The 23,495-nt window shown below is 35.2% G+C and overlaps 1 protein-coding gene across 2 annotated transcripts in view; it reads left to right on the forward strand.

Annotated features, from left to right (window-relative positions):
* The window catches only part of LOC125676863 (uncharacterized), a 51,921-nt gene that overhangs the window by 22,724 nt on the left and 5,702 nt on the right, over positions 1 to 23,495 (forward strand). For both annotated transcript variants that reach the window (XM_048914734.2, XM_048914735.2), the window contains exons 6-8: positions 1,858 to 1,994; positions 21,546 to 21,592; positions 21,706 to 21,823. In XM_048914734.2, the coding sequence (XP_048770691.1) occupies positions 1,858 to 1,994; positions 21,546 to 21,592; positions 21,706 to 21,823 (302 nt within the window). The remainder of the gene's footprint in view (positions 1 to 1,857; positions 1,995 to 21,545; positions 21,593 to 21,705; positions 21,824 to 23,495) is intronic.

Here is a 23,495-nt window from a genome sequence, read left to right on the forward strand (position 1 = left end):
GGACTGATTCCCAGTAGGCATAAAACTCTGTTAGTCTAAGAAAACACTACATACTAGTCAAATTCTATTAAAAATTTAACAAACTACCTATGTACAATAAGTTATATGTGATGATAAAACTGTGGTATATACCGTAATAATAAGCAAAACCAAACATAGACTTGGGGGAAGAATTCCCCTGGAATGAACGCCTAGAATTAAGTAGCCCCATAGAGAACCAGGGATGCTGATGGGGACGGAGAGTGAGTAGCTGCAAACACAAGCGTCTTAAGTATGAAATGAAACAATTACAGACTCCCCCTCTAGGCATCAATGCCCCTGGTTGCTCTTATCTCATTGGTCAATTCTATCTCTCCTACTGACCAAAACATCTATAATTATTAATTAGAAACACTGCCCAACAAGATTTTAATAATTATGTCTTGTTATACAACCAGTTACTGGTAAACAATACTTATACAGAGACTGGTAAACAATAATTATACAGAGACAAGCAAACAGTAAGGTAGAAAGTATGTCTTGTTTATAAATAATAATTTAATCCTATTAAATTTCAACTAATATCGTCCATATATTTCCAGATCTGTAAAAGTATGGGCGGGGGCCGAATTCCTATGGGAGTTTTAGGTAATGAGGAAACCCAAGCTTAAACTCAGCGTTATATACTCTTTGTGGCGAATTTATGCGCCATGTAACATTTAAATCATGAAAATGCAAATGTTGATAAGTTGAATCATATAAATTTTAACATGTAACAAGAAAATTTATTTTTATAGATATATTGGGGGCCATTTCATATAACTATTTCACTTCATCCTTTCAATTGTTACCTTTGATACATTGATTATTATATTATGAATCATAATAATTTCTAGCTGAGATTCCAATGAGATAGGCCTATTTGTCGAACATCTGGTGGTTTTGAAACGGGTGCAGGTACAAACATATAAGGTTGAATTCCTAAACTCAAGTGTATCTCCAGTATTTCACCGTCACTATCAGGTATTGCTAAAACTGGCCATTTCTCACAGAAATTTGAACAATAATATAATGTTTTCATTTTTAATTTAAAAACAAACAACAACCCGAAACACAGCAATAAACTTTTCAAAACAGGATTTAATGAATTTATAAACTTTATTTTTAAATCTATTTTTACCATACTTGACCTTTAATGTTTTAATGTTAATACGCCTATTATATTATGTAAAGCCTTCCATCAGTGTGTGTACTTTTGAGGGCAGCGAAGTTTTAAGAACACATCTTGTTTTATACTGTTGCTGAACATTAGAATTTAGCTTAGATGTTCAGAACAGGAAATTTTTTCTAGATATTTCATAGCCCTTGGGAGTAGTGATACTTTTTCACTAATGCTCAGGTGACTGATAAGGCCTGTGGGCCTCTTGTTATATATTTGCTGATGCTACCCACTAGTTGGAATGTTTCAACGATGTACAGACTTATTTTGTCAATGCCACAAACTTTTCACTAATTCTGGATTATCTCCACTACAAAAAAGGGTGTGGCATTTCATTTGAACAGACTAGAGTCCTCTTTACCCATGCATGCTTTGTGGCAAGTTTGGTTGAAATTTATGCTGGAGATGAAGTCGAAAATGTTAAATGTTTTTGAAGGAACAGACAAAAAGTGATCAGAAAAGCTCACTTGAGTTTTCAGCTTAGGTGAGCTAAAAGTAAAGAAACTTAAATTGAATTCAGTAAAGAGAATTTTCAAACTGAGGAAACATCCCCCTCCTCAGCCAAATATGCTTGATATAAACTTACAGTATTTATGAATCATGTTTTGCTTGATTTGGAGATTATAAATGTTTAGATGTATAGCATTTTTTGGTTGTAGGAGGACAAGATCAGAAACACGGAGAGGAGACAAACAAGTGGGAGAGTAAGGAGACGCGTTGCATTTCAAACTATGGGGTCCATCCTGCCATATTGGACAAACTTAGATTATATAACTTCATCAATGATATGGAAAAGGTACATACCTGTACTCTTATTTGGATATCCATATATATGCAGAATTGATTAATTTGCTTCCCGATGTACCTTCTTTCCCAAACTCTAGAATTTGACGAAGTGTGCACATATTAAAGATTTCTTTATAAAATCGAAGAAACTGAACCTTGTTTCATCATAGATGTAGTACAAACTGTTAAAACTCAGCTTAATAAAGAATATGGTAACGTAAGCTTTACTATACACTGTTTGTTTTAAAATACTACATGTATTTATGTGAAACATAGGACCGGAATGGTAAGTGCGCCTCCAACTTCCGATGTAAGGGGAGTAACTGCAAAAATGTAGGTCATCTTTAACAGACCATTTTTGAAGGGGCACTTGTTTTGTGTTAACAGTTTATTTTAATGTATAAATCTTCATGTGGTAACTCATATATGCCTAATGGACAGGAAAAAGTATTTTCTTCCAAAATCCAGTTTTTAACGATTTTTGTTGGAAAATGAAGATTTCAGCCCAAAATTCGGAAAGGGAAAATAAATTTTGGAGCAGAAAAGTTCAGTTGTGCATTTGGACGTTTTAGTCTTAAATTTATAAGATCAATGTCATATCTTCTATAAAACAGTCATTTCCTATCATTTCCAATTTTTCACTATTCTTGTTTTAGTAAAAAGTAGGTTTTCCTACCTAAAATGGTATTTTTCATATACATGTATATTGCCAATAATCTATGTATCTTACTTGTTGAACAGTTTTTAAAATAAATCCTAACCTCAATTTTTTATTGGTAGCCTCAAATGTATGAAAAAAATGTGGGTTTTCTTCTTAAAATTTCAATCTTTAACAATTATATTTAAAAAAGCAAGATTTTACCCCAAAAATACAGTCAAGGAAAGAATATATTCTGCTATAAAAAAAATTTAATCGAACATTTCCAGGTTGAAATTTGAAATATGAAACTTATTTTTACTGTATGTTACATGAAATAGACCTATTCTTCAATTTCCAGTTTTTAGCAATTTTCATGAAAAAACACATCATTTTACCCCAAAATTCCAATTTTCCCATTGAAATACAAAAGCCGATTTTTAATATGTTGTTTGGATGTGTTTTCTTGCATGAATAATCAAAATTTCATTTCTGTTGCAATTAGTTTGAGGATTTGCTCATATATGAGCTAGATTGACTAGACTATATGTAGAACTGTTAACCGTATCAGCTCACCTGAGCCGAAGGCTCAAATGAACTTTTCTGATTAAAATTTGTACGTTGTCTAAACTTTTAGCTCACCTGAGCTGAAAGCTCAAGTCTGTCCGTCTGTAAACTTTTTACATTTTCGACTTCTTCTCCAGAACCACTGGGCCAATTATAACCAAACTTGGCCAAAAGCATCCTTGGGTAAAAGGCTTTCAGGTTTTTTTCAAATGAAGGGACATGCCCCTTCAAAGGGGAGATAATCACAAAAATAGGGTGGGGTCATTTAAAAATCTTCTTCTCAAGACCCACTCGGCCAGAAGAGCTGAAATTTACATGAAAGCTTCCTGACATAGTGCAGAAATCATGACCCCCGGGGGTCGGATGGGGCCACAATAGGGGATCAAATCTTACGTACAAATATATAGGAAAAATCTTCTTCTCAAGAACCACTAAGCCAGAAAAGCTGAGATTTTCATGAAAGCTTCCTGACATAGTGCAGATTCAAGTATGTTAAAATCATGGCTCCTTGGGGTAGGATGGGGCCACAATAGGGGATCAAAGTCTTACATACAAATATATAGTGAAAATCTTTAAAGATCTTCTTCTCAAGAACTACTGGACCAGGAAAGTAGAAATTTACATGAAAGTTCCCTGACATAGTGCAGATTTAAGTTAGTTAAAATCATAGCCCCTGGGAGTAGGATGGGGCCACAATAGGGGATCAAAGTTTTACAAACAAATATTACCATCCGTCCATCTGTAAACTTTTAACATTTTTTACTTTTTCTCAAAAACCGCTCGGCCAATTTCAACCAAAGATGGCACAAAGCATCCTTAGGTAATAGACCATGGGCCAGTAACACATTACCTCCCCCCCTCTAGGGATTTTTCTACACTATGATTTTTTGAAAGTGTGGATAAAATAAAGGTAAATGAAGGTTGTTTGATGAATTTATGTTGGGGCGTTTTCAAGATATGGCCATTTGAATTTATAAAATATTTGGCAAATTCAACATGGCTCTTACGATGTTCCAAAACGAATTAAAGACGACACATTGTAAACACAAACAACGGGATAGGGACTTCCCAGAGCGGACATTTGTGAGAAATACGTATAAAAAATAGAAGACAGTGTATTATGGAAAGTGGTACATATTTTTAAATGTCTACAAATTCATGTCTTACAAAATTATACAGTGTATACTACATTCCCAAAATAAAATATACCTATTAACATGTTCAATACTAAATAAACAGTATGAAAAACGGTTCATTCCTAGATACTATAATCCATAGACCCTATCTTTATATGATATATATGCAATCTTGAGTTAGTAAATATAACTTTCAACATAAAAATCGTTGTCCACATTTCCAAGTCACATGATATATCTAATGTATGGAAGCCTATAAATGTGTATAATCAATAAAAAGAAAGCACATGGATTACTTTTGAGTATACAATGCAAAAAATGGGGGAAACCCTAATAAATAATGGCTCGACTATTCAGAATATGACACATTACAAACAATAAACTAATTTATGAATAATTTAGATAAATGAATTATATTAATCTACAATTGTAAAATAGATAAATATATTGTCATACGTAATATTGAACACCTTTTCAATTTTCAGCTTACTTATAATATAAAGATGTCACATAAGACAGAGTCCCAAGAATAACTAGTTTTAATTGTAACGGGGACATTTAATTTGTTCCCCAAACCTCCCCCAATTTAAACCTGATGTCATTGTAAACCTATAGCAAAATTCATTTTATTTTAGCCTTTAATTACACATAGTGTGTTTAATATGGTCATTTCAGTACCAAGAAATGAAAGAAAGTAATGCACGTGCATACACGCGCACACGTGTATGATTCCACGCTTTTGTTGATGTCATTCAACAGGCATTTGTATCATATACCTACAGTATGAATTTCATAACGTTTCCATCAAATATAAGGAAGTTATAGTGATTTTAAAATCATCCAATCAGAATTCAGAACACGTGCATGCACTTGCTGAGCAGTAGTTTTAACCGGGAGCAATTTGGAAGGAATACCAAGACACACCTAGAACCTAATAATCAAAAGAATTTGATTAAAAACAAAAAACGTTATCATCCTTTAAAAAATTAAGTTTTGAAAGACGATGCACGCGCATGCACGTGAGTGTTGGCATTTTTCATTACACCAATATATAGATACACATATTATCTCCCTATGCTGTGAATATCAACTCATTCGCTTCATTCATAAGAGAGTTACAGACGTTTTAGTATTATCCAATCAAAATGAATCGCATGTGCATGCGCGTGCAGATTGGTAATTTTAACCATGCAGATCAGTTAAGGATCACAATACCTACCTATGATATGAATATCAAATCATTTTGTTGAACAACAAAGAAATTAGACTGATTACAAAGTTAGTATATGAAAATTTGTGATGCACATGCATGCGCATGCACGCGCATGCAGACAAAATGAATATCTTTTTCACATCTACAAATGATATACTATCATCCTATCAAGGTTTCATATCGATCCCTTGTGAATTTTGATTTCATAAATTTTGTACCAAAATTGCAATGCACGTGCGCGCATGCACATGCAGACAAAATGACTATCGTTCTGCACATCTACAAATGCTATACTATCATCCTGGAAAGTTTCATATTGATCCCTTAAGTAGTTTCTGAGAACACTCCCGGACAAAAAAGTCCGGAGAAAAATAATAATAACTAGACACTCATTACTAGTAATGAGTAGGTCTTCCGTTAGACCACTTCCGGTAAAGAGTTTTATATTCCTACGAAAACCATTTAAATGTATCAGAAAATGTGCCTTAACAATGAATGAGAAATGTATTATCAAATTTTTTACTCCTTTCTCGTAACTTCCGGTGACGACCGGAAGTACTATTCAGATGCATTTGCCTATAAATGACAGCGACTCTTTACTGTCTACATTCTCTGAAAATTTCACGTTTCTATCTGAAAGAGTTCTCAACAAAAAGAAGTAGATTAAATAAAGAAAAAGTAGTAGGTCAATACCGACCGGAAGTAAATTTTGAAAAACAAAATGATCAGAACTTTAGAAGTTGATACTTTTATTAAGACATGTGAAAATCATATGAAAGACTTCAAATATAAGTGAGATTTATGGGGACAAAGAGACGAAAAGTAAAAAGGTATTTTATCAAGAAACCGGAAGTAGTCGGTTTGACTTACGACAGAGTCAATATTCTTTTGACACTTTGAAAGAGAGTTGATAAACTAGTATAGGTTTCAATTTAAAGGAAAAAGTTTGAAATTTGCGATTCTTTCCATCACTTCCGGTGACGACAGGAAGTGACGGTCGACATGTTCAACCACCTACCGCACGCCTACAAACGGAGATTGATCATCCCTGAATATTTGATGAACCTATATTTTACCTTTTCCAAGAAAAATGCTGGAGAAAATTCCTTTTGAGAAACAGAAAATCGGCCATATTTTCCGACCGGAAGTGAAATTTGTAAAAACAAAAATAATTATAGCAAGGTCATTTCATAAGACATTATTCCTGAAAATTTCAGTCATCTCTGAGAAATCACTCGAACAAAATCAGAAAATCGACATTTTTTCAAATACTTCCGGTATAGACCGGAAGTGACGGACAAAAAAATTGAATGTATGTGTACAATGGACTAATGTTAGTTGATCAACTCTACAAGTTTCAAGTGTCTATCTATATTCATTATTGAGAAACTGAAAAAACAAGGTTTCAACATGTCCACCCTATATCTCACGACCGGAAGTGAATTTTACAAAAATATTTAAATTTGCTCTAGACATTTATAGTGTCTATAACATATGTAAAATTCAAGTCATTAACTTGTTTTATGACCGAGATTTATGGCACTGAAAAATGAGAGAATGAATAGTCTCTCTTTGATATAACCGGAAGTTGGAGATTCAACTTCCGGTGAGGTCAACATTTTTTTGAGAATTAGAACCAGACCTAGTAAACCGATATAGGTTTCAGTTTGAAAGAAAAAAGTTTGGAATGTATTATTTATTTAATCACTTCCGGTGACGACCGGAAGTGACGGTCGACATTCTTAACCCCCTACTGCACGCCTACAAAGTGAGATCTATTAACTCTGAAAATTTGGTGACTCTATCTTTTACCGTTTCTGAGAAAAACGCTGGACAACGAAAACAGCTAATAAGCCGTATTTGCCGACCGGAAGTAAATTTTACAAAAATATTTGACGTTACTCTAGACATTTATAGTGACTATAATAGATGTAAAACTCAACTCATTAACTAGTTTCATGACCGAGATTTATGGCACTGAAAAATGAGAGAATGAATAGGCTTTCTTTGATATAACCGGAAGTTGAAGATTCAACTTCCGGTGGGGTCAACATTTTTTGAGAATTAGAACGAGATATAGTAAACCGAAATAGGTTTCAATTTGAAAGAAAAAAGTTTGAAATTCATGTTTCCTTTAATCACTTCCGGTGACAACTGGAAGTGACGGCCGACATTCTTAACCCCCTACTGCACGCCTACAAAGTGAGATCTATTAACTCTGAAAATTTGGTGACTCTATCTTTTACCGTTTCTGAGAAAAATGCTGGACAAGATATCTTGTAAAAAGACGAAAATTGTACATATCTTGCGACCGGAAGTGAATTTTGAAAAAATGAAAAAAATGCCTCGAGGTACCATCGTTCTCTATAATCTGTGAAAGTTTCAGGAAAATCCATCCAACGGTCTCGGAGACGAAAGGGAAAAAAAAAAAATAATAATAATAACGAGCTATAACTGTGTTGGGATGCCAACACAAATGTCTCCGAACACCTCCCCATGTCAGTAATGCTTTTTGATGCCAGATATGAACTCAGAATTCTCAAAAAACCCTAAAAATTGAATTTGTTTGAAATCCGACGGACTTGATTTTTGGCCGCCATTTTCTTCAATGGCGGCCATTTTGAAACATTTGAAAATTGCTTAGAAGGAAATACTGATGCTAGAAATGAATTGTGGACCCTCCATTTACCCCACAACCCAAATGTTGTAAAGATTTTAACACTTTCAAATATTTCGGTATATGGTGGCCATTTTGAAAATGGCAGCTCAAAAAAAAATTTTGATGGTGGAAATGGACTTGGGGTCACTAGATTACCCTAGAAATAGAATTTGGTTGAAATCCGACAACCTTGAGTTTTTGACGTTTTTTGGCCGCCATCTTGAAACGGCGGCCATTTTGAAAATTTGAAAAGTTGAATGCACCCCTCCTAGTGACCCCCTATCAGCTCACAAAGTTTGAAGTGGATCTGTCAAAGCACTTTCACAAAATCGGTCGGACAAATTTCTCACTAAAGAAGAGGAATAATAAGAATAAGAAGAAAATAATAATAAGAATAATAAGAAACGGAGCAAAAACAATATGTCTCCGACACTTTGTGTTCGGAGACATAATAATAAACAGTAGAATCACTAGAAGGTCTTCCGTTGGAAACGGAAGACCTTAACTAGACACTCATTACTAGTAATGAGTAGGTCTTCCGTTAGACCACTTCCGGTAAGGAGCTTTCTATTCCTACGAAAACCATTTAAATGTATCAGAAAATGTGCCTTAACAATGAATGAGAAATGTATTATCAAATTTTTTACTCCTTTCTCGTAACTTCCGGTGACGACCGGAAGTACTATTCAGATGCATTTTCATATAAATGACAGCGACTCTTTACTGTCTATATTCCCTGAAAACTTCACGTCTCTATCTGAAAGAGTTCTCAACAAAAAGAAGTAGACTAAAGAAAGAAAAAGTAGTAGGTTACTACCGACCGGAAGTAAATTTTGAAAAAGAAAATTATCAAAACTTTAGAAGTTGATACTTTTATTAAGACATGTGAAAATCATATCAAAGACTTCAAATATAAGCGAGATTTATGGGGACAAAGAGACGAAAAGTAAAAAGGTATTTTATCAAGAAACCGGAAGTAGTCGGTTTGACTTACGACAGAGTCAATATTCTTTTGACACTTTGAAAGAGAGTTAATAAACTAGTATAGGTTTCAATTTAAAGGAAAAAGTTTGAAATTTGCGATTCTTTCCATCACTTCCGGTGACGACAGGAAGTGACGGTCGACATGTTCAACCCCCTACTGTACGCTTACAAACGGAGATTGATCATCCCTGAATATTTGATGAACCTATATTTTACCTTTTCCAAGAAAAATGCTGGAGAAAATTCCTTTTGAGAAACAGAAAATCGGCCATATTTTCCGACCGGAAGTGAATTTTGTAAAAACAAAAATAATTATAGCAAGGTCATTTCATAAGACATTATTCCTGAAAATTTCAGTCATCTCTGAGAAATCACTCAAACAAAATCAGAAAATCGACATTTTTTCAAATACTTCCGGTATTGACCGGAAGTGACGGACAAAAAAATTGAATGTATGTGTACAATAGTTGATCAACTCTACAAGTTTCAAGCGTCTATCTATATTCATTATTGAGAAACTGAAAAAACAAGGTTTGAATATGTCCAACCTATATCTCACAACCGGAAGTGAATTTTACAAAAATATTTAAATGTACTCTAGACATTTATAGTGTCTATAACATATGTAAAATTCAAATCATTAAAGACCCAAAAAAAACACCGTACGGTTGCTCCACGGATCACTGAATGTGGGCGGAGCTTATCCATGGTCAATGTTATTTACCTGGAATTTACCTGGCCAAGAGATCGGTTGTTGTGTATATTTTTATGATATACACAGGAAATTTCTCAGGTTATTACAAATTATGCTTAGTGTCTTGATTTGTGCAACAACAAAAAAATAATTAAAATTTCCACCTACATGCATACCGCATTTCTATTTCCCGTAAACCTTCAAACTTGGTCATATTTATGTATTGCAAATGACAGGTTTAGCCCATTTCTAAACCTTTGCTTTTTAAAACTTCTAATTAAATTGTTATATATCGTATATAAATAATTTCCTAAATATAATATTACCCGGCGTTTCTGGGCACGTCCTGGGAGTTCGCGGTGTCGTGGGTGTAGTAGGTAAAATATCCATGTTTCGAGAGAATGAATAAATCCAAGTAGATCTGTGTACATGTACAACCAAATGAAGAATGATCAAGATACCCCTCAATATGTCTGTAGGGTTTCTGTAGCTGTAGTGTTTGCGTAATGGTGGTATCCCAAACAGAAGCTGACACGAAGTCTACCCCCCCCCCCCCTCCTCTCTCTCTCTCTCTTTAGGGTTTCTGTGGACGTAGTGTTTGTGTAACGATGGCATCCCAAACAGAAGCTGACACGAAGTCTACACCCCCTCCTCTCTCTCTCTTTAGGGTTTCTGTGGACGTAGTGTTTGTGTAACGATGGTATCCCAAACAGAAGCTGACACATAGCTAGTCTACCCCCCCCCCCCTTTCTCTCTCTCCCTTACTCTCAATCATTGACTAAATGAGTAATTATTGTCATAGGTATGCAACACTATTGCCATGCCATATTATTTCATCTATATTATTGCTACAGTTTTACACATTTCTCTCTCTCTCTCTCTTTATAAATATAAAACCGTGATAAATTATAAATAGCTCAATAACTCTCTCTCTCTCTCTCTCTCTCTCTCTCTCTCTCTCTCTCTCTCTCTCTCTTTATAAATATAAAACCGTGATAAATTATAAATAGAAATATCTCAATAACTCTCTCTCTCTATATATAAATATAAAGCCGTGATAAATTATAAATAGAAATACCTCAGTAACTCTCTCTCTCTCTCTCTCTCTCTCTCTCTCTCTCTCTCTCAAAATATAAAACCGTGATAAATTATGAATAGAAATATCTCAACAACTTATTTATGCTTTTTTATTTTTTTTTTTATTTTTTTTTTTACTATTGTTTGATTTCTGATTGTGTAATTTATAATCCATGTGGTATCTCAAACAGAAGCATTTTTAACAGTTTTACGCATGGGCAATATAACCATTATACATGTTGATGTGCTGCCCCAATAAAGAATTGTTCATGTTTTTATAAATATAAAGCCACAATAAATCATTAATAGAAAATATTCCAATAACTTATATGTTTGTTTGGTTGTTTTTTTGTTTTTTTTTTTTTTGTTTTTATCATTGTTTGATTTCTGATTGTTTAATCTATAATACATGTATAAAGATGGAGAGAGAAAATACGATGATAAATTGCATTGTATTGGGGACGTTATGAATTAAAATATTCTAGGTGCGAGTCAATGCTATCAAAACTCAGGTATACTGGGGCTTTCCTCGAGATCTGAAGACTGCCGGTCATCATTAGCCATGATTGTTATCAAAACATCTTTCTCGGGTAGCTGTAGACCACGGTCTCTGCAAACGTCAATCAACCTAAGCTCTATTGTTAAAAGTTTGATTGACCAGCGGCTTATCATTGATCGCGACACAGGTAAAATTTGGGGGCGTTAACTTAAAGTTGGGTCTTTAACTTGTTTTATGACCGAGATTTATGGCACTGAAAAATGAGAGAATGAATAGTCTTTCTTTGATATAACCGGAAGTTGGAGATTCAACTTCCGGTGGAGTCAACATTTTTTTGAGAATTAGAACCAGACCTAGTAAACCGATATAGGTTTCAGTTTGAAAGAAAAAAGTTTGAAATATATGATTCATTTAATCACTTCCGGTGACGACCGGAAGTGACGGCCGACATTCTTAACCCCATACTGCATGCCTACAATGTGAGATCTATTTACTCTGAATATTTGGTGACTCTATCTTTTACCGTTTCTGAGAAAAACGCTGGACAACGAAAACAGCTAATAAGCCGTATTTGCCGACCGGAAGTAAATTTTACAAAAATATTTGACGTTACTCTAGACATTTATAGTGACTATAATAGATGTAAAACTCAACTCATTAACTAGTTTCATGACCGAGATTTATGGCACTGAAAAATGAGAGAATGAATAGGCTTTATTTGATATAACCGGAAGTTGAAGATTCAACTTCCGGTGGGGTCAACATTTTTTGAGAATTAGAACGAGATATAGTAAACCGATATAGGTTTCAATTTGAAAGAAAAAAGTTTGAAATTCATGATTCTTTTAATCACTTCCGGTGACGACCGACATTCTTAACCCCCTACTGCACGCCTACAAAGTGAGATCTATTAACTCTGAAAATTTGGTGACTCTATCTTTTACCGTTTCTGAGAAAAACGCTGGACAAGATATCTTGTAAAAAGACGAAAATTGGACATATCTTGCGACCGGAAGTGAATTTTGAAAAAATGAAAAAAATGCCTCGAGGTACCATCGTTCTCTATAATCTGTGAAAGTTTCAGGAAAATCCATCCAACGGTCTCGGAGACGAAAGGGGAAAAAAAAAAAATAATAATAATAATAAACAGTAGAATCACTATAAGGTCTTCCGTTGGAAACGGAAGACCTTAACTAGAAACTTGTTGCCATGGCAACAAGAAGGTCTTCCATTCTTTCCGTGTCCAGTAGATAACCTTAAATTCTTCATTTGTTATAAAGTGGGGAAAAAATATTCGAGTAATCTGGGGATTGAACCGGGGTCGCCCACATGAAAATCCACTACGCTAACCATTAGGCTAGCGAGGACCGTTGCTTCAAGAAGAAAATGACAGCATTAATACTATCGATATTAATTTGAATGCATGTAGAAGTACATATGTATGTGCCACTTATAAAGTATATAGATAAAGAAATAGGAAAAAAAATTGTATTGATATCACAATATATATAACCGTTATACAATCTCAGTTATTCCTTTGTCCCGAGGAAATAAAATATGAGAAAATTAATGGTTTGTAGTATTAAGCAGATTGAATGTGAACGGTAGATCAATGTTTTCGGAATACTAAGTTCTTCTCTGTTATCAGAAAAGTTTTTTCTTCACTCATAACACATGTACATGTATTACATGTACATACTTCTGCATACATGAAGAATTATAAAATTTTGATATTGAGAAAATATCGAAATAACGCACGGAACAAATACAAGACATCATTTCAAGAATGAAATCTCATTTTTAAGCTGGAAAAAGTGGGGAAAAAATATTCGAGTAATCTGGGGATTGAACCCGGGTCGCCCGCATGAAAATCCACTACGCTAACCATTAGGCTAGCGAGGACCTCTCTTCAAAATGAAAATTACGAATATCTAGAGTTTGGTTTGATCAATTTAAAAACAAATATCATATTCAGCATTCTATAAAGAGTCTCTATTTATCTTACCTTTATCAAAGAAAAACATTAAAAACCAAAAAAGTTGAAAAAATCCATTTTTTAAATTCGCTTCCGGTAGCGACAGGAAGTGATGACGACGTACGAAATAGTGATTCTTGTAATCTATAAGTCATGTTCTATCATCTCTAATAAGTCTCCAGTTCATATCTTTAGCCCTTCCTGTAGATCACTCGCGGACAAAGTTCCATTTGAAAATCAGGAAATTGTCCATAACTTGGAACCGAAATGGAATTTTCCCAATTTTTTTTGTGATAGACAAAGTTCATAATATAATGCATTTTTCCTGAAAGTCTCACAGAAAACCACTGTATAGTTTTCAAGAAAACTCCAGCACAAAATTTGGTCAAAAAAATAATAATAATAACTAGACACGATCTCGTTGCGAGCAACGAGTAGGTCTTCCGTCCGATTTGTTGATGCACTCGGAGTTAAAAAAAAAAAAAAAAGACAAATGAGTCCCAATTTAGTTTCCGACTTTAAGACACTTTAGATATAATCAATTTTTCATATCATAAGCTTCTGAAGCAAAGTTGCGGTGAAATTCGTTTGAAATTCGACTCTCCAGGCGAGCCATAAGGCCCGCGGGCCTATTTCTTGATGTCATTTGTTAGCCCTCTATAGACTCAACAACTTTAGTTCTATATGTCTTTACAAAATATTTACCTGTAAAAAGTTATTGAGATCGACCGATATCAACAAAAAATCGACTCTACAGGCGAGCCATTAGGACCATAGGCCTATTTCTTGATATCAATCGATAGATCTCGATAAACTGAACAACTTTTGTTCAATATGTCCTTACAAAATATTTACCAGTTACAAGTTTTTGAAATCGACTGATATCGACAAAAATCGACTCTACAGGCGAGCCATGAGGCCCACAGACCCATTTTTTGATATTGATCGATAGGTTATGACACATTGAACAATTTTTGTTCAATAATGCTTTTCAAAAAATATGTCGTTTTAAAGATATGAGGCGTCAAATATTTACGATTTTGGCCCTTAAAATCTCTAATGATGTAACATATGACCTACTTTTTGATTTGATAAGATCAAGCTCGTTGAGATGAACATTTCCGCTTCTACAACTTATTATAAAATATTAATAGTTTCTGAGATATTTTCAAAAACATTTGGACCCTTCTGAACCCCTAATTTAAAGGGCCAGCCCGTTTTGCTTGATATCGTAAGAAAGGCCTTGTCATTTTAAACATTTTTTGCTCAACAAGTATTTAGAAATTCTTTACCGTTCTCGAGTTATCTCTACAAGAAATATTTAGGGCCCAAACTGTAGCTCCCTAACGGGGCCACATAGGGAAAAAACGAAATGTACATATTGTTTAGATTATCATTCTGAACAACTTTTGTTCAATAATGCTTTTCAAAATATTTGTCGTTTTCAAGATATGAGGCGTCAATTATTTATGATTTTGACCCTTAAAATCCCTTATTACGTAACATATGACCTACTTTTTGATTTGATAAGAACAAGCTCGTTTAGATGAACATTTCCGCTTCAATGACTTATTACAAAATATTAATAGTTTCTGAGATATTCTCATAAACCTTTGGACCCTTCTGGGCCCCTAATTTAAAGGGTCAGCCCCTTTTGCTTGATATCGTAAGAAAGGTCATGACATTTCAAACATTTTTTGTTCAACAAGTATTTAGAAATTCTTTACCGTTCTGGAGTTATTTCTAGAAGTAATTTTTAGGGGCCAAACTGTAGCTCCCTAACGGGGCCACATAGGGTAAAAACGAAATATGCATATTGTTCAGATCATCATTCTGAACAACTTTTGTTCTTTATTGCTTTTCAAAATATTTGTCGTTTTCGAGATACAAGGGGTAAAAAATTTATGGTTTTGGCCCTTAAAATCCCTTATTATGTAACATATGACCTAAATTTTTATATGAATAGATTTGGATTGTTGAGATGAACATTTTTTGTTCTTTGACTTATACCAAAATATTAACGATTTTTGAGATATTTGATCTAGACTTTGAGCCCTTCTAGATCCCTAATTTAAGGGGCTAGCCCCTAAATCTTGATATTTTCGAAAAGATCTCGTAAATGTGCACAACTTTTGTTCTACATGTCTTAACAAAATATTTGCAAGAAAAAAGATATTGGAGATCAAAGGTCAAAAATCGCCGAAATCGGCGAAAAATTTTGGCATCCATTTTTTCAGGTCCAGGCGAGCGTTTAGGCAAATCGCCTCCGGTAAAATCGAATCCCCCACAAATCTTCTAAAATGTTTACTCTATCTTGTGTAGAAATTTCAAGACTCTAGCTTCAAAACTAACGGAGGAGATGTGTGGACAACAAGGCCCTTCAAAAAGTCACTAAAAGAGAGATAACTCCTGACCGGAAGTGACGTCAAGCACGAAATTTTGCAAGCAAAGTCTCGTCACCAAAAGACATCTTTCCTGAAAATTTCATGAAAATCGATTGAGAAATGGCTGAGAAAAACGCGTGTACTACCAAGGAAAATAATAATAATAATAATAATAATAATGAAGAAGAAGAACGCGAACAATAATAGTAAGGTCTTCCGCAGGAGATGGAAGACCTTAATAATGAAGAAGAAAAACGCAAACAATAATAGTAAGGTCTTCCGCAGGAGACGGAAGACCTTAATAAGAAACAGTAGAATCACTATAAGGTCTTCCGTGAAGAACGGAAGACCTTAATAAGAAACAGTAGAATCACTATAAGGTCTTCCGTGAAGAACGGAAGACCTTAATAATAATAAGAAACAGTAGAATCACTATAAGGTCTTCCGTGAAGAACGGAAGACCTTAACTAGACACTCATTACTAGTAATGAGTAGGTCTTCCGTTTGATCACTTCCGGTAAAGAGCTTTCTGTTCCTACGAAAACCATTCAAATATATCAGAGAATGTACTTTAACAATAAATGAGATTATTCACAATTAAAGGGTTACATACTTTCAAAAAATAATTGTTTTCAAATATCCATATTATTTATATATGATCTGAAGAACTTTTCCATTTTTCGGCGATTTTTAAAGAAAAAAAATCATGTTTTAGCCCCAGAAGTCGTAAACGTTCCCAATTATTTATGTCAAACATCTTGTCAATCAAAGGGTTACAAAAGTTCACATAATACTTGTTTGTAAATGTCAATGACATCTATATCGGATGTGAAGAGTTTTTTCCAGTTTTCGGCTATTATTTCTACAAAGTTTTGGTTTTTGCCCCCAAAATCGAAAAGGCCTCAATGTTAACAATCTGATTTATAGTTAAAGGGTTACAGACTTTCAGAAAATAATTGTTTTCAAATGTCCATGTCATTTATATAGGATCTGAAGGAGTTTTCTATTCTTCGTCGATTTTTAAAGAAAAAATCATGTTTTAGCCCCAAAACTCGTAATTGCCCCCACATATTTATGTCAAACTTTATATATAAACAAAGGGTTACATTCATTCACAAAATACCTGTTTGCAAATGTCAATTACATCTATATCGTATCTGAAGAGTTTTTCTAGTTTTTGGCTATCATTTTTACAAATTTCATGTTTTTTGCCCCAAAACTCGTAAACGCCCCCACGTAGAAATGTCAAACAACCTGATTTATAATCTAGGGACTATGTACTTTAAAAAAAAATACTTGTTTGCAAAAATCCCTAGGGGGGTACCCCAGTACCTTTACTAGCCCATGGTCTATAAAGGGAATTCTAAATTGTTAAAATAAAGGGCCAGGCCACCTTCCAAGGGGAGATAATCAAGAAAAGGTAAAAATAGAGTAGGGTAATTAAAAAATCTTCTTCTCAAGAACCAATGGGCTAGAAAAGATGAAATTTATAGAGAAGCTTTATTAGGTAGTGCAGATTCTAAATTGTTAAAACCATGGCCCCCGGGGGTTGGATGAGGCCACAATAGAGGATCAACGTTTTACATACAAATATATAGGGAAAATCTTTAAAAATCTTCTCAAGAACCACTGAGCCAGAAAAGCTGAGATTTATATGAAAGCTTCCTGATATAGTGCAGATTCTAAATTGTTAAAATCCTGGCCCCCAGGGGTAGGATGAGGCCACAATAGGGGATCAAAGTTTTACATACAAATATATAAGAAAAATCTTTAAAAATCTTCTTCTCAAGAACCACTGAGCCAGAAAAGCTGAGATTTATATGAAAGCTTCCTGATATAGTGCAGATTCTAAATTGTTAAAATCCTGGCCCCCAGGGGTAGGATGAGGCCACAATAGGGGATCAAAGTTTTACATACAAATATATAAGAAAAATCTTTAAAAATCTTCTTCTCAAGAACCACTGAGCCAGACAAACTGAGATTTATATGAAAGCTTCCTGATCTGGTGCAGATTCTAAATTGTTAAAATCCTGGCCCCCGGGGGTCGGATAGGGCCACAATAGGGGATCAAACTTTTACATACAAATATATAGGAAAAATCTTTAAAAATATTCTTCTCAAGAACCACTGAGCCAAAAAAGCTGATATTTACATGAAAGCTTTCTGACATAGTGCAGATTCAAGTTTGTTAAAATCCTGGCCCCCGGGGGTCGAATGGGGCCACAAGGGGGGATCAAAGTTTTACATACAATTATATAGGGAAAATCTTTAAAAATCTTCTTCTCAAGAACCACTGAGCCAGAAAAGCTGAGATTTATATGAAAGCTTCCTGATATAATGCAGATTCAAGTTTGTTAAAATCATGGCCCCCGGGGTAGGATGGGGCCACAATAGGGGATCAAAGTTAACATACAAATATATAGGGACAATCTTTAAAAATCATCTTCTCAAGAACCACTGAGCCAGAAAAGCTGATATTTACATGAAAGCTTTCTGACATAGTGCAGATTCAAGTTTGTTAAAATCCTGGCCCCGGGGGGTCGAATGGGGCCACAAGGGGGGATCAAAGTTTTACATACAATTATATAGGGAAAATCTTTAAAAATCTTCTTCTCAAGAACCACTGAGCCAGAAAAGCTGAGATTTATATGACAGCTTCCTGATGTAATGCAGATTCAAGTTTGTTAAAATCCTGGCCCCCGGGGGTCGGATGGGGCCACAATAGGGGATCAAAGTTAACATACAAATATATAGGGACAATCTTTAAAAATCATCTTCTCAAGAACCACTGAGCCAGAAAAGCTGATATTTACATGAAAGCTTTCTGACATAGTGCAGATTCAAGTTTGTTAAAATCATGGCCCCCAGGGGTCGGGTGGGGCCACAAGGGGGGATCAAAGTTTTACATACAAATATATACTCAATTGAATTAAGGCGTCCCATACAAAAATAAAGTAAAATAGGTGCATAAAATGGCCTTTAGTGTTTTAAATGGAAAATATTTAATGGAAAATATCCGAGAACGAAAGGACGTTTAAACCGATACCCAGAAGCCTTCCATACATTTTCATCGAGGCATGTGTTGAACATCACGAGACTATCACGTGACATTATATATTTAGAACCAACAAAAATTATTGTGATAATTGCAAAAGTGCAACGATATCGGTTACATGCAGGCTGACCCTTTTAATATTGAAAAACAGAGCCTACTTTACATTACCTGAAAAGTTTTGGGAGCAAGTTCTCCGATAGAAGGAAGGAAGTTTAAAATGCCTCTAATGCAGCATATTTCTTAATTTTCATGAGTATGCAAGATATTATCAGATGCGGAAAGGGGTTTCTGTTTGTGTCAGAAGTTGCTCTCAACACTTTTCTGATATATCAATGTAATAAGAATAAAAATATATAAACATCAAGCACCACCATACACTGTACATCGTTGCATTTTTACATTTACTGCAGCTGGTCGCAATAATTATGTAAATTAAACGCAGTGCTAATCCGATCAGGAGAATATGTAGGGGCGATTTCAAGGTAACAATATAAAATGAACATCACCTTCGTGCAAACTAGATATGATAAATGCAGAGTGATTTGATATGAAAAAGAAATAATATATGATTATATGATAAGCATTTGACAAGAAAAATTTTCATGAATACTGCTTATCACTTGATAACGGTAGTAAATAATGACATACTATTATGACACTTTCCCCGCGATACAACTGTAAGAACTTGTGCGTCGTGACGTATGTTTTTACTGTGACGTCATATGGTGCGAAGTGCACTGAGCTACATTTATATACAGCACTGTAATTGTTCCTGGCAAGCCTTAACTGAACTGAGTAGGGAAAATCTTTAAAAATCTTCCTTTCAAAAACCACTGAGCCAGAATAGCTGAGATTTATATGACAGTTTCCTGATATAATGCAGATTCAAGTTTGTTAAAATCATGGCCCCCGGGGGTAGGATGGGGCCACAATAGGGGATCAAAGTTAACATACAAATATATAGGGACAATCTTTAAAAATCATCTTCTCAAGAACCACTGAGCCAGAAAAGCTGATATTTACATGAAAGCTTTCTGACATAGTGCAGATTCAAGTTGGTAAAATCATGGCCCCCAGGGGTCGGGTGGGGCCACAAGGGGGGATCAAAGTTTTACATACAAATATATAGGGAAAATCTTTAAAAATCTTCCTTTCAAAAACCACTGAGCCAGAAAAGCTGAGATTTATATGACAGCTTCCTGATATAATGCAGATTCAAGTTTGTTAAAATCATGGCCCCCGGGGGTAGGATGGGGCCACAAGGGGGATCAAAGTTTTACATACAAATATATAGGAAACATCTTTAAAAATCTTCTTCTCAAGAACCACTGAGCCAGAAAAGCTGAGATTTACATGAAAGCTTTCTGATATAGTGCAGATTCAGGTTTGTTAAAATCATGGTCCCCAGGGGTCGGATGGGGCCACAATAGGGGATCAAAGTTTTGCATACAAATATATAGGAAAAATCTTCTTCTCAAGAACCACTACGCCAGAAAAGCTGATATTTACATGAAATTTTTCTGACATGATGCAGATTCAAGTTTGTTAAAATTCTGGCCCCCAGGGGTAGGATGGGGCCACAATAGGGGATCAAAGTTTTACATACAAATATATAGAGAAAATCTTTAAAAATCTTCTTCTCAATAACCACTGAGCCAGAGAAGCTGATATTTACTTGAAAGCTTTCTGACATAATGCATATTCAAGTTTGTTAAAATTCTGACCCCCAGGGGTCGGATGGGGCCACAATAGGGGATCAAAGTTTTACATACAAATATATCCGGAAAATCTTTAAAAATCTTCTTCTCAATAACCACTGAGATAGAGAAGCTGATATTTACTTGAAAGCTTTCTGACATAATGCAGATTCAAGTTTGTTAAAATTCTGGCCCCCGGGGGTCGGATGGGGCCACAATAGGGGATCAAAGTTTTACATACAGTTATATAGGGACAATCTTTAAAAATCATCTTCCCAAGAACCACTGAGCCAGAAAAGCTGATATTTACATGAAAGCTTCCTAACATAGTCCTAACATAGTGTTCAAATCATGGCCCCCTGGGATAGGATGGGGCCACAATAGGGGATCAAAGTTTTACATACAAATATATAGGGAAAATCTTTAAAAATCTTCTTCTCAAGAACCACTGAGCTAGAAAAGCTGATATTTACCTGAAAGCTTTCTGAGATAGTGCAGATTAAAGGTTGTTCAAATCATGGTCCCTGGGGGTAGGATGGGGCCACAAGGGGGGGGGGGATCAAAGTTTCACATACAAATATATAGGAAAAATCTTTAAAAATATTCTTCTCAAGAACCATTGGGCCAAAGAAGTTCACATTTACATGAAAGCTTTCTGACATAGTGTAGATTCAAGTTTGCAAAAACCATGGCCTCCAGAGGTAGGTTGGGGCCATAATATAATAGGGACTACGGTTTTACATGCAAATATATATGAAAATTCTTCTGATATGGACCAAGGTGACTCAGGTGAGTGATGTGGCCCATGGGCCTCTTGTTTTTATGGTTACAAAGAAGTTGCAACCAATTTGACACTTGCATCAGTATGTCTTCTTGTAGTCATTATGCTGTTTTAAATATCTGATACTGGTATGAGACATCCATACATTGTAAAGAGAAATTCATGCCTTTATGTTGAAAATGTTAGACTTTTGTATTGTACAGGCAGCACAGACAAAAATCCATGATCCAAAGATGTGCAGAGAGTGCAGGCAAGTACTCAATGGTACCCTGTTAAAACATGTAATTTAACACAATTTACTTAGATATCAATGAATTTTACACAATTCACTCAAATACATGTATCAATGAATTTTATTTTCAGAGCCCACCATTTGTCCTTAGATGTAGCAGCAGCAGAAAGAAATTTCATCAGATTAAAAACTAGAGAAATCAGACAGAGAGAGATGGAGGATAACTATCACAAACACTTAGTGAAAATGGTTAGTTGTTGGTGGGAGAGTGCATTTTAGGTATTACATATGTAACAGGAAGGGAGAAAATGGTTAGTTGTTGGTGGGAGAGTGCATTTTAGGTATTACATATGTAACAGGAAGGGAGAAAATGGTTAGTTGTTGGTGGGAGAGTGCATTTTAGGTATTACATATGTAACAGGAAGGGAGAAAATGGTTAGTTGTGCATGGTGGGAGAGTGCATTTTAGGTATTACATATGTAACAGGAAGGGAGAAAATGGTTAGTTGTTGGTGGGAGAGTGCATTTTAGGTATTACATATGTAACAGGAAGGGAGAAAATGGTTAGTTGTGCATGGTGGGAGAGTGCATTTTAGGTATTACATATGTAACAGGAAGGGAGAAAATGGTTAGTTGTTGGTGGGAGAGTGCATTTTAGGTATTACATATGTAACAGGAAGGGAGAAAATGGTTAGTTGTTGGTGGGAGAGTGCATTTTAGGTATTACATATGTAACAGGAAGGGAGAAAATGGTTAGTTGTTGGTGGGAGAGTGCATTTTAGGTATTACATATGTAACAGGAAGGGAGAAAATGGTTAGTTGTGCGTGGTGGGAGAGTGCATTTTAGGTATTACATATGTAACAGGAAGGGAGAAAATGGTTAGTTGTGCATGGTGGGAGAGTGCATTTTAGGTATTACATATGTAACAGGAAGGGAGAAAATGGTTAGTTGTTGGTGGGAGAGTGCATTTTAGGTATTACATATGTAACAGGAAGGGAGAAAATGCAAACCAAGATTCAGACCGTGATCCTCTGAATCTCTAGTCAGGTGCTCTACCAACTGAGCTATCTGGCCACTGGCAATGAAACCTGTCTGACCGCCACATTCCTCCCTCCTAAAATGTCCTTACACCTTGAAGACATCAACCCAGGATCTTTATCTCCTGGCAGACATTTTCACCTGACCTACTTTAAAAAATTTACATTGGTCATAACTTCTAAATGGTAAATATTAAAGCTTGCATATTGTATATGAGCATTTCTTGTGACAAGATCTTTCTACTGGTACCAAGATATTTGTCCTTGTGATCTTGGCCATCTTCGGAATTGGCCATAATCGGGGGCATTTGTGTTTCACAAACACATCTTGTTCTGGTTTAGTCTTTGTATCCGATTTCCAACCATTTCTAACCTGGTTCCTCAATTTTCCCCATAACCTAAATGATGAACTTCGAATACTGTTGTTGTCCAGTAATTTTTGCGACCGGTAGGGGACTATGTATTGCCATGCATTATTCTCAGAATGCTTGTACATTTGTAGTCATGTAAAAGTAATGATAAAACAAAGAGTGTTGCCCTGATATTTGACCATAAACACATGGTAGTGCCAAACATCAGAAAACATGTTCAGAAGATATATTTATCTCCATGAATTCCTGAATTGATGCTTTCTTCTGCAACCATATGCTTTCCTGTAAAATATGTCCATAAATTGAGATATTGTACAAAAACATACTTCAACTGTCACTTCAGTAGCCTACACCCATCACAACATAACCTACACCCTGCATGTATACTCAATGACTCTGAGATTCAAACCCATGCCCCCTAAATCTTTAGTCAGGTGCTCCACCAACTGAGCTATCTGGCCACTGGCACCTGTCTGATCGTTACACATGTATTGGTAATAGTCGGTGTCATTG

The sequence above is a fragment of the Ostrea edulis genome, chromosome 2 (assembly GCF_947568905.1).
Source record: "Ostrea edulis chromosome 2, xbOstEdul1.1, whole genome shotgun sequence".
NCBI lineage: Eukaryota > Metazoa > Mollusca > Bivalvia > Ostreida > Ostreidae > Ostrea > Ostrea edulis.